This window comes from Halichondria panicea, chromosome 4, assembly GCF_963675165.1.
Source record: "Halichondria panicea chromosome 4, odHalPani1.1, whole genome shotgun sequence".
Classification (NCBI taxonomy): domain Eukaryota; kingdom Metazoa; phylum Porifera; class Demospongiae; order Suberitida; family Halichondriidae; genus Halichondria; species Halichondria panicea.
The window spans coordinates 3,478,415-3,490,764 of record NC_087380.1 but is presented as its reverse complement, the minus strand read 5'-3'; the positions used below and the strand labels follow the sequence as shown (position 1 = coordinate 3,490,764).

The window sequence follows — 12,350 nt, the reverse complement described above, 5'->3', positions numbered from 1 at the left end:
GAGCTGATGGCAGTAGGGGCCGAGGGTGGGACGGTGGGTGTTGTGGGGGAAGAGGATCGGTGGGGATAGGGTACCGTGGGCAATCGAAGGTGTGGTTTCCTCCGTCTACTTGGCATATTGGGCACCACGACACGGAGTTGCCTTGTCCAGTAAAGGTGAGGGAGTACAACTGTGTATTAATGGTGGACCACTCTTGGCAGTGTGTTGTGGTGGTGGCCCATTTCCGGAACTCTGTGTCGTAGTACAGCCATGAGGGGTACCTGAACTTTTTTACTGCCTTTACCATAAATAATTGATACGAAATTAATTCGGGTAGGGCTTGTGGGTGCTTGGAAGAGAGGATTAGCATGTAGGTGCTGTACAGCTGCACCCATGCATGTGGCGATATCGGTGATTTGCCGTTTGCGCTTCTTCTGGCCTTCCCAGCTACGTTGCGGGAAAAGGACGATTTGGGGGTCAGTGGTTGATGTGAGTTGATCAGGCAGCAGCTCCGAGAGGTCCGTGTACTGCCAGGAGAGGATTGCGTCGAGTAGTTTGGGGGGAATGGTTGGAATGTCCGGGAAGCCCGCGAGAGAGTTGATAGTGGGGGTAGGAGCATGGTTGGGGAGGAGTTAGATTGGAAGGTGGGTAGTCCAAGGGCCTGAATAGTGGCTGCGGACGGCATTCCGCTGTCTAGGGTACCTGTGGGCGTGTGTGGTATAATAATACTATTTTACTGTTGTGAAGTATCTCTCTTGTATAATTAATAATAGTTATGCATGGAGCCAAACTTTATTTAAATACACTACTATTTTGGGGGGTTTATTTAATGCATCGTATGATTACTGCATGTACAAGTACACCTACTGTTGCTGTATATATGTGTTGCTGTATGTGTTATACAGCAACAGTATATAGGTGTACATGTACAGTCCGCTAAAACACATGATCGAGCGCTTACCTTTGACAGTTCCCCTGATAACATATGACACTGTCTGCTCCATATAGTCGTCTTTATCTTGATGACACCTGCAGTGTCAGAGATATAAGACTTGCTGGTGGTACTAATGGCTGTGATTATGACTGGAACTTAACTGATGCCAATGTGGCTTCCCGGAAACTGGGATTTGCATGAAAGAGATGATTGTACGAAAGTGTTTTATTACTAGTCTTATATAATTATAGCAATCATTGCTCATTGCTGTGCTGACTTGGGGCAAGAAAACTGGAGCGCGAACTGGATCGAGGCATTCTCCTATAAAATTGTGTTGGAAATTAGCCCGATTGTCGTAGTCTAATGGTGTGGGTGTTCATATAGTAATTACTGTGACCACCCAGAATTATTTGGAGGTGAATAAGAAACGGTTTTCATAATTGTTATTAGACTAATAATAACTAGATCTATATAAATTATAATTATAGGCTAAATAATTATGGTTATATATAGAAGAGTGACAGGGTATCTCATGTTAAATAACAATTCCTTAGGACCGCTATATGCCTGTTTTTAGCAACTGAAATAATGTTTTTGTGGTATACTTGTCTGGTCACCCAAACTTCCTATTTCGTGGCAAGAAAAAACCCCTGAAGATGAACAATGACAATGACTGGATTGCCATTGTTTTGTGAGAGATATTTACAAGTGTGGTGATAGCCTGAATTTGCAGCTAGAATACATTAATTTTGTTGCCCTTTTTCTGCTTTCAGCCATGGTCGCCAAGGTGCTTCATCTAACGCTGTTGCTTGGCGTTGTCGCAGTAACAAGCGTCATAGGCCAAAGGAACATTGCACTGTCAGGCCCTGAGATCGAACTATTGAGGCTAGGTCAAAATCCCGAGCTTCTCGAATTGGCTGCTTTGACCTTGGAGTCAGTAATAATAGTAATTGAAGATCCTGAAGTTGTTGCTGTTGTACAAGAGAATGTCAATGCCAATTTTTGGTGCCTGCCTTGGCTATACAGAAGTTTCCCGGAGGATCGATCAGATGGTTGTTCCAGAGGAGAGATGTAATCACTGGTGAGATGAATGCTAATATAATAGCTAGCCATATCTATCACTTTTCACTGCAGGAGCGCCAAATGATGTCCTTGCTCCCGTCTCACCTGATGATCGACACCAAATAATTGGTGGAGACTTTAATGAATGGCTCAATACAACAACAACAGCAGGCCGTATGTCAAACAAGATGCCCTGGTGGACTATTCAGTGTCCGGTCTGCGGCCACTCACCACCTACACCATCCGAGTGATCACTGAGAATGAAGTGAGTGAAGGAAGACAGAACAGGACGGTGAGGTGGTAACCATGACTGGGGATACAAGTAAGTGACTTGACTGATACCATTCTAGAAAATTTTTGCGCAATACAAGTAAACACACGTGCGTACATCTCTACCAGTATCCTACATGTTTACAAAAACTTGTCTGCAACTTACCATGCATTAATATTTGTACAATAGTTGTACTGAGCAAAATACTCAGTGTAATTATCAGGAACAAAATTGTCGATTCTATTTCTACCTTTCTTTTAGGGTCTAATGCCCCATCCCTGGTGATTGTTTGCTGCACTAATGTGGTTTGGACCACTCCCACAAGGTCGTATGGGAGGATTACTGGCTACGATGTCAGATTCTCTCCTCAAGGGTCTGGTTCGGATCTGGTAGTGTCTAAAGGAAGAAGAGAACTTTTCCATGCCGTTGAAGATACCAGGCTAGTCAGCACTGATGTTGTCAGTGCTGACTAGCCTGGTATCTTCAACGGCATGGAAAAGTTCTCTTGGCTATAAATTTGGTGCAGGTGTGACTACAAATCTCTATAATTATAGCAGTACATATAATGTTCAGGTGAGAGCCAAAACGTCAGCTGCAGAGGGGAGGTGGAGTGAGCTGCATGGTGCCACTGGGTAAGCTTTGCTGTGGTTTTTGACACTATAATTTTATATGCATTGTTTCATGCATTATACAGGTTGCAGGAATACTGAAGATTCCACTGGCCCTTTGCATGAATGAATCATACACAAAATTTACAGTTTTAGCCTCTTTATGTAGCAATTAATAATTTATTTAACATTATTTAAGAGGTTCTTTAGGTAAAAGAACGACTGCTATTATATACCGTATATAGAGGGTACTTTTCGTGGAGCAAAATATTCGTGGTTTTTGTGGTTGGAGGTCTGACCACGAATATTTTACCCACGGATGAAGCGACCTTGCCTACCTTTACCTGCAGTGCAAGCAGCAACCACGAAATTATTATCCACAAAATGACTAAATATTGTTCAACCATGAACTATACGGTAGTTGTCAATGAGCAGAATATTATATCTAGTGGGGGTTGTGTAATAGACGAACAGTTTAGGCGGGGAGTGCATGGGTCGGTTCCATTTTGTACTCATGTTTTTGCTGCATGTGTTTTTGTATCAGTGACATTGAACTTACTCAATTTGCATCATCATTCACTTTTTGATTGCGAATAGCGTATACACGTAATTATTTGTAGTCATTAGGTGTGTGGTAATAAATATACCGTCTAAATCTGTATAAGAATAATTATAACATCCTGACAGATATTAATAATGTACTCTGTCACTTGCATTAGTATAGTCTTTATCTTTAATTTGTACATGCTATTGTAAGTACTATATACAGGACACGTTAGGTTAGCATAATAATTATGCTACTAGTGTATATCCATGCATTTGCAGAATTATTATAAAAAATAAAAATAAAAATGTAATGGTGGTGCAACTCAAGTAGGCGTTGGCTATAAATTTGGTCGAATCTCATTAAGACATTCGAGAATTTGGATGATCGGGGTTCGGATAATCAAGGCTAAACTGTACTAGTTTGGCTGCCACATGTACACATCACAACTTCCCTCCTGGTAGTTCGATGGCTATATAATGACTGGTGCAAGGCTAGGCCACGTATTTACCCCCAAGTATGGGGAGCTAATTAATTAAATAGCGCGGCTGCATTCCTCTATACAACTAATAATTGCCTAACCCTAATAACAGCTGCTATAGTCATGGCCTGGCTCACCCTTGAGGGAGTGTTGCGGTAAAGGGTATGCATTGCGAATGTATTGCGTTTAGGAAACCTTTCTCGTGTGTGCAGGGGCACACACTAGCTTATAGCAACCGTGTCTCGAGATTTATTAGACACGTGCTCACACACACATGCACGTCAATAGCATGCTTGAGTTTCTCCAATGTTTTATAATGACGTTAAGATCTGTAAAAATAGTTTGGACCACTTTTCAAAAGTGACGGCTCGCGAGTCTAGCATAAAACAGCTAAATTAAGTGTAGCTTGCAATTTTTTTATCACTCTTGCAGCTATACCAATAGCTAGCGTTCTAGGTAGAGCTAACTACTGAGTAGAGTAGCAACACTCCCACCATGGACAAGTTTTGCTACCAACTGTTCTGAAAAGGCTTACAATGGCATTCCAAGTAAGCAAACCTATAGCTATAACTCTAGAACGAAGCATTTTTGCAAATCCACTAATTGCAATATGCAATATACAAGAAAACGAGACTAGAAGCCTATTTACAATCTCTTGCTTGTATTTTATTTATTATTGAGCAGAAGTCTACAGACACACACACAAACACACAAACACACTACCGTATATACCGCACCCGAGAATTTAGAATATTACTCACCATTTACTTGTACGGTGATGAAAGCACTGCGTGCTGGCGACAGTGAAATCATCAGAGTTGGTTCCGTTACTCCATCACAATCAGGGTACGTGGCACTCACAATAATATATGGAGGGGTGACTCAATGCTACCAAGAGTTACGTCAACACCTCTGTTTCCAGTCATGCAGTGTAGCTACAAATGACGTCTCTGTGTCTGTCTGCTAAAAGTCAATGGTTTAGTTATTGACCTCGCATGCATGCCTGTGATATACTAGGAATGGGAGCTCCCACTGATCTACAGGAGATGTCGATCTGCACTGCCTACCTCGGGGATCACAACAGTAGAGGTGCTGAGAGATGTTGTGTTGGCATCAACTATGAAATTAGATTTTATAAAGAGTTGGTTTAAGATGAAATTAGTGCCGTACCTGGCGCAATTACTCCAAAATCAACACCGGTATGATGCATAAAAGGAATTTGCCAAACTTGCCAATTGAATTGAGGCTGAACAATGTACGTAGAACCCCTCATCGTCAGCAGTGGTATTGTCTCGTACAAGCGTCTCAAAATAGTCAGGTAGCTCTTAAGGAAGCATTCCACCAGGTATGAAAGTGTTTACAACCCAGAACAGCATTTCATATTCTCCTGACACCCTCACTTCAATGACCAACTTCTCAGGAGAACGTAAAATGATGATACAGATGGTGTGATGATACAACACTCATGCAGATATTCTCAACGTGGTACTGATGTGATGACCTCCTCACCATCATTGCCATCGGTACACACTGGTGCACTCCTATATCAGACAGCCCAAATAATTAGTTATAGTGATAGTCAGAAAACTATAGTCACTTGTCCATTGACGATTGTGGTCGAGGTGATGGTAATTCATGAGTCAATGTCATCCACAACTTGTCCGCTCCTCACCCACACCACAGATGGGGTGGGGTATATCATCACTCCATATACCAATGCATGTCAGTGTATAGAACCATCAACAGTGTCACTAAGAGCTATCCCAATACGATTGTCATTGAGGACAAAACTAACTGAAGAAGACATCAATAGGTTCATTCAACATCAATGAGTAGAGGACACATGCAGCTATATATAGAACGCACTTTAAACAAGTTGCTAGTAATCATTCATACATGACTTTTGTCTGTACACACTTATTTACGTACTTGCTATAGGTATAGTGTGACAGCCGCTCCATTGCCAGAAGTAGTTCCACTAGTAGCAGTGCACTGATAGACTCCATCATCAGAATCTCTGAGGTTGTCCACAGTGAGCACAGGCGTGGAGTCATCAGTGAGCAATGATGCTGAGCGCTCAGGGAGATTGTCTTCCCTGATACGAATGTGAGGTGGATCGTTTAATAGAGAGCTTCCATTGAGAGTCCATGTGAATTAAGGTGAAAGTGGTATTATCTTCTACAGTATAGTAGATCTGGATTACTGACCCCTCAACCACACTCACACTGGAGTAGACGAGAGCTTCAGGTCCACCAGTGAGGACTATCAACCCTGTGATGTGTAAAACAAGCCAATAAAGGATATAGATTTACAATACAATACATTAATCATGCCTTAATTAAGAAAGCAGGCAGGACAATTATAATGGTCAGTCTAACACCAGCCTATAAACAAGAACATGACTTCGCTGTAAAATCTATAAATCCATCCTATAGTCATTGAGGTATCTTGGCTACAGGCACAACACGAGCCCCTCTCCTCGTTATCCTCAATCTTGTTCTCTTTAACATTGTCTTTATACTATTTAATATGAAGACAAAGTTGAACTGAAGAGAACAAGAATGAGAATAAAGAAGTTCATACCCTCCCTATTAATGTTAATTTGCAGACCAATGAACAATAGCTACCACAAAAAAACACGCCGGAGAACAGTACCTAATATCGGTATAAGTCTATAGAGACTCATTAGAGAGCCCAAATTCGACACAAATAAGACGTGATATAATAAGTGTGGTGAGGAGGAAAACGAGATCATTAGAACTGGAAAGAAGAGCATCACACTAGCACTTAGATGAAGTGATCTCTTGTGTAGAAGCAGCTGTATGAAGTAATCGTGGTGATTATCGATAAGGAATGCATTGAAAACAGTTCCAATGATCACAGCGTATCTCCATGAGTTGAATTTCGATTAACAGACTCACATTATCCGAGAATAGCGTGCTTCTCGACCAATCAATTACAAGGAGAGGAAGGGACGAGACTAGTTCGAGAAATCTCCGAGTTGCACTTAACATAAATGGACACATTACAAGCCTGAGGGAGTTGTCTGATGTGATGGTGAGACATGCCGCGCAGCTATATAGGATTTAATTAAAGGTGATGAAATGTAGCTGCATGCATGCACATAATTAATCAGTTCACATCACACTCTGGTTTGACAGGTTCGATATAATAGGTCGTCTCAGTTGTGGAGCTATGGTGGGCCATTGTTTCAATGTTACATTTTCATTCAGATTGCATTCAAGATGCATAGCTATACAGTATTCATTCAAGATGTGCAAAGCTGCTTCCTGAGGACTTTAATTGAATTCCATTCATCTAAATATCTCCGGAGCTAGCTGAGTGCATGGGATTTAATTAAAGTCCTCGGAAGCAGCTTTATACTTTAGACCCTGACAATCCTCCTTTGCTCTCTCTCTATCGCTCTGCCTCTCTTTCGTTTATCTATATGACCATGCATACACACCTTAGAGAAGGATATCACCCATAATCTCTGCATATATACATGAATCCTCCACTACCCGGAGGTTCGAGAGAGTCAATAAGTTCAGTGAGGGAAAAAACATATTGAAAACTGTCTATGTATATGCATCATACAGCTGTTATCAATTAGGTAACGTAAGTGTGGGTACGATGATCCTATAGCTATAGAAAAATGCTGTCAGTTCCTCTGACTGATACTTTTGTGTACAGGTTCAGCAGGTTGATCTCCAAGAGTGGCATAGAGACAACACTGTTGTACCAAACCATTAATAACCATTCACACGCAGTGTTAAGGTCTTGCGAATGTGTGAAAATCGAATTATTGCAATGGGAAGTACATATTTTTCGAGTGATCACTGTTCAGACTGGAAACGATCTGACGTATCTGGTTAGTTGTTATGGCCATCTATTAGAGTGTGCAATGCATGAAATCGAATAAATCCTTGTTTTGTTCGTGCATTACACTTCGATGACTGACGGACCGGAGTTAGGCGACTTACTCTACAGAAGACACATACAGCATTTAAGGACCATTGCAAAGCCAGTTTGTTAGCCTGACCTAGCTGAATTGTCTGTCTTATACAGCTAAAAGAAGACACCGTCCGGTGGTTGCCAAAACATCGTAAGTTAGCTGATATTCTCAGGATTCCTGCAAAAATAATAACTGAGGACTATATAGCGGAGCTCTTTAGCTAGCTGCTGACCAAAAATCAAGCTCAAACTCTTTATCTCGGGCCCTGCACTACACTGGGTTGAACTTGTGAAGGTCTCTCGAACAATAAATCGAACATTTGCAATTATAATTCAATTGGCCGGACACGGTGTTTAACACTGCATGCACGAGTGAATAATGCGGGAATAATAGGTAATTTGAAAAGATAACAGCCTGTTATTTTGAGAATAAAAGAATAGGCAATGTTTTGAGTGTACTCTATAATTATACCAAGGCCTACATGTTTATAGCTGCCGTCATACTTTTGAATAATATATAGGACTCTACAGGATAGCAACAATCATAACTTTATGATGCAGTTTATATAAACAGTATGCAAATCTACAACATCCTAGACAGTGCAGCATTATAACTTATAAATTTCCTTAAAATGTACGAGTCAATAATCAATAACTCGCTATACTTCACACTCGTCCTGGTCCATGGAGTCAATGACCACTGGACAAGCCTTGTCCATCCTGATAGCGTACCATAGCAACCTGGTGGTCACTCCAGACTCCACCCACTTCTCAAGTACTTCAGCATAGTTGACAGCGCTCACACTCTTTGTACCAGTGATTGTGGTTCGATAGGTCGTCCTCGTTGTGGATTCGTAACAGATAAAGTAGCCAGGTTGAATGTTGTTCATGGGAATGTCATGTCCACTCTTTTCTATTGCCTTGGTGATGGCAATGTGCATGATCTTGTACATCATTTTAACTTTCTCATCCTACAAGGAAAATGAGTACCGTTATCGTTATACACTTGTTAAACTAATGCCCCACCCCTCTACCAGGATAGGTGGGGTTTAGACTTGAAATTGCTTCCCTACCTAGGGGACTTAAGAGGTATAATCCCCATGCACATAACCGCCATGTTTACCTGGGTCTACAGGGGAGGGGATTAGACCACCAAAAGTAAGGGGATTAGATCATGTTAGGGGTGGGGTCACTGGGGTGGGGGTGGGGGCATTAGTTTGACAAGTGCTTTATGAGTATACTTATGTCTTCACTGAAAGAAAGTGCACAGGGAACTCGTAACGTCAGTATGATGAATGAAGCCATGCAGAGTGAATATATACTATTACACAAGGGGCTGCCAACAACGAAAAATCTCGCACAGCCCAACTTGAAATCAGTAGAAATCAGTCAACAGAAAGCATGAAATCCGAAATCTTCTATGCAATCTCGACACCACGGCTTTTTTAAAGTATAGTCTGCGGGTAGGTGTGACACATTCTTTCTTTGAACCGCAAGTATAGCCTCGAATCCAGGCCGCTTTGAGAAAAACGCCTGAATTTGAAATCGATAGTCACCTTCCCAGTCCCTTCCGACAGGTAAAAGGCATGGCCTCCTGTCTTTATACCCATCCATACATTAACAACCATTACTGGAATCTATTATTGAAATCTGGAAATCATTTTGAAATCACATGATTTTGAAATCTCGTACACCAGAAACACCTGTAGCCAGCCCCTTGATCATGCACACAAAAAGCTTGTAACTGGTATCAACCCAAGTAGAATAAAACGAGGCGACTTACATTCCACTCCACACAATAGCTAGTTGGCCCGAACTTGAGTTGGATCATTGTATTGTCTGTATATGAATGAGTAAACATTTTAATTTATTAGTTTGACTCAAAAGGCTTACCGGCACAGAAAGGAGGGTCACATGACCAGGTGGCATTGGACTGACACACTGCCTCGGAGCATCCAGTGAGGTTGTAGCCTGGGGAACAACTGTACAAGGCAGTATCCATAAAGTGAGTGCCTTGAGAGGTGGTCACATGACCATTAGCTGGAGCATCAAGCCCTCCACAGTCGACGGCTACACAAGACAATTTTTGCAATACAATGTCAACTAGCGATAACCACTCACGATCACATGATGGTGCTGACCCTGTCCACTTCCCATTAACAGTGCAAGTACGTCTGGCATCTCCATTTAGTGTGTACCCCTCATTGCAAGAGTACACAACTGACTGGCCAAAAGTGGTTCCCTGCAATATCACAACTCTGCCATTTGTGAGGTCTTCAAGTGCTCCACAGTCAACAACTGTTCAGTGGAATGTTGTATAGTGTGTACAAACCTAAATAATGCATTCTTAAGCTTGTACCTTCGCAAGTTGGTTGTACAGAACTCCACATTCCACTTGCTAAACACATTCTTAAGCTAGTTCCCACAAGATTATGGCCTATGTTACAAGTGTAGGTAGCTCTATTCATGAAAATGGTTCCAGACGATGTGTCCACTCCTCCATTAGTAGGATTCATCAATGCACCACAGTCCACAGCTGAAAGAAATTAGTGTGATGTTAATAACCACAGTATTGTTAATCACAAATCACAATCACTCACGCTCGCAGCTAGGTGGATATTGGGACCATCGCCCATCAGGACCACAAGTACGTACTGCAGGTCCTCTCAGTGGGTATCCACTGTTGCAAGAGTAGGTAGCTCTGCTCATGAAAGTAGAGCCAGACAACAACACTGTGCCTCTGTCAGGACTACTCAAGCTGCCACAGTCAATAGCTGCATGTGAATGTAGAATAACTCACTAATTATTATATAGCTAAATGGAGTATTGTTATAAGTATAGCATACGATTGCACAGTGCTGTTTCATTAGACCACTCTTCATTAGTCTGACAGGAACGTGAGCTAACTCCCTCCAGTAAATAGCCTCTGTCACAGCTGTAGGTTACCGCACTGCTGCAAGTCGTTGTGTAAGGTGTTATGGTTATTCCATTTTCAAGATCTGGAGGTCGATCGCAATCAAGAACTGTAAATAATTATGGAAGAGTATATATAAATGTCATAAAGTACCAATTTAATTTGCATTTGCATTTGCATTTGCTTTTTATATCCTCTCTTAACCAACTGATTCAAGTACTAATCTTCTTACTTTCACAGGCTGGTTGAGCTGGGATCCACAGTCCATTTCCTCCACAAATCCGTAATGAAACTCCTAGACGACGATAGCAGGAATGGCAGCTGTAGTGTGCCACGTTATTGAACGTAGTACCAACAGGCATGCTAACTTCTCCATTACTGGGAGCAGTAAGTTGTCCACAATCCACAGCTGTATAATGTGATAGAATTTTGTGATTAAGCACTTTTTAACAGTAACAGCTCAAACTCTGCTTTGTAAGTTACCTGGTTCTAAACCCTGTACTAGTACTGCACTCTATCTAGATTGAACTCAGCTTGTGTCAGTTAGCTCTAGCTAGCTGTACTGTAGTTTGGCAAAAGTGGGGATCGGTATATCATGTTCTAGAGAAAATCGAATTATTCGGCAGTTTTCTTCAAGTGATCACTGTTTAAAATGGAAGCGACTTGGCCCGCCTATCTCTGTTTTCACAGGTTAGTTTTTACATGGCCATCTACTAGAGTGTGCGATCTTGTTTTGTTTGTGCATTACATGAGTTTTGAAGAAGAAGACGCTGTGGTCTCTGTGGGTGACTCTGTGGTAAACATCAGCGGCTTCTACTTCTCTACCTACTCTGCAACTAGACTCGCCAGCCAACTCTGCAACTAGACTCGCCAGCCAGCCCTTACCCCGAGGAAGGGCTGGCTGGCGAGTCTACTCTGCAACCAGGCGCGAGGAACTAGAGAACGACGATGAGGCCCTTTGGATCCAAATTAACTACAAGATACACAAAGGAAAATTATTGCAATACAATGGCAACTAGCGATAACCACTCACGATCACATGATGGTGCTGACCCTGACCATTGCCCACTAGCAGTGCAAGTACGTCTGGCATCTCCATTTAGTGTGTACCCCTCATTGCAAGAGTACACAACTGATTGTCCAAAAGTGGTTCCCTGTAATATCACAACTTTGCCATTTGTGAAGCCTTCAAGTGCTCCACAGTCAACGACTGTTCAGTGGAATGTTGTATAGTGTGTATAACCTAAATAATGCATTCTTAAGCTTGTACCTTTACAAGTTGGCTGTACAGAACTCCAATTTCCATTTGCTAAACACATTCTTGAGCTGGTTCCCACAAGAATATGGCCTATGTTGTAATTTATAGTATCTATATGATTAGAGTGTGCAATTATATTGAATCGATCCTTGTTTTGTTCATGCATTACACTTCGATGACTGACAGAGTTAGGTGACTTACTCTACAGAAGATACAGACAACATTTAAGGACCATTGCAAAGCCACTTTGTTAACCTGACCTAGCTATACATTGAGATGTCTGTCTTTAATACAGCTAAAAGAAGACACCGTCCGGTGGCCAAAAACTAGTTGGGCGTGGCCCGA

General features: G+C 41.8%; 1 protein-coding gene across 1 annotated transcript; it reads right to left on the bottom strand.

The window, feature by feature from the left end:
* Positions 1 to 8,378: 8,378 nt before the first annotated feature.
* On the bottom strand, positions 8,379 to 12,127 carry LOC135335384 (CUB and sushi domain-containing protein 1-like). The gene is made up of 10 exons (XM_064530870.1): positions 12,018 to 12,127; positions 11,781 to 11,957; positions 10,980 to 11,156; positions 10,680 to 10,856; positions 10,434 to 10,607; positions 10,193 to 10,369; positions 9,955 to 10,131; positions 9,727 to 9,903; positions 9,617 to 9,672; positions 8,379 to 8,804 (listed from the first exon to the last, which is right to left on the bottom strand). The coding sequence occupies exons 1-10, from the start codon at positions 12,064 to 12,066 to the stop codon at positions 8,493 to 8,495; spliced, it is 1,653 nt and encodes a 550-aa protein (XP_064386940.1). The 5' UTR covers positions 12,067 to 12,127; the 3' UTR covers positions 8,379 to 8,492.
* Between the last annotated feature and the right edge of the window lie 223 nt (positions 12,128 to 12,350).

Excerpts from the sequence above, each read along its gene's own strand:
- LOC135335384 (XM_064530870.1), bottom strand. The coding sequence starts at position 12,066 with ATGTGTTTAGCAAATGGAAATTGGAGTTCTGTACAGCCAACTTGTAAA. Across the intron at positions 10,132-10,192 it reads TGTACAACCAACTTGCGAAG|TTGTTGACTGTGGAGCACTT; the intron begins GTACAAGCTTAA and ends TCCACTGAACAG. Across the intron at positions 9,673-9,726 it reads TGACCCTCCTTTCTGTGCCG|ACAATACAATGATCCAACTC; the intron begins GTAAGCCTTTTG and ends ATTCATATACAG.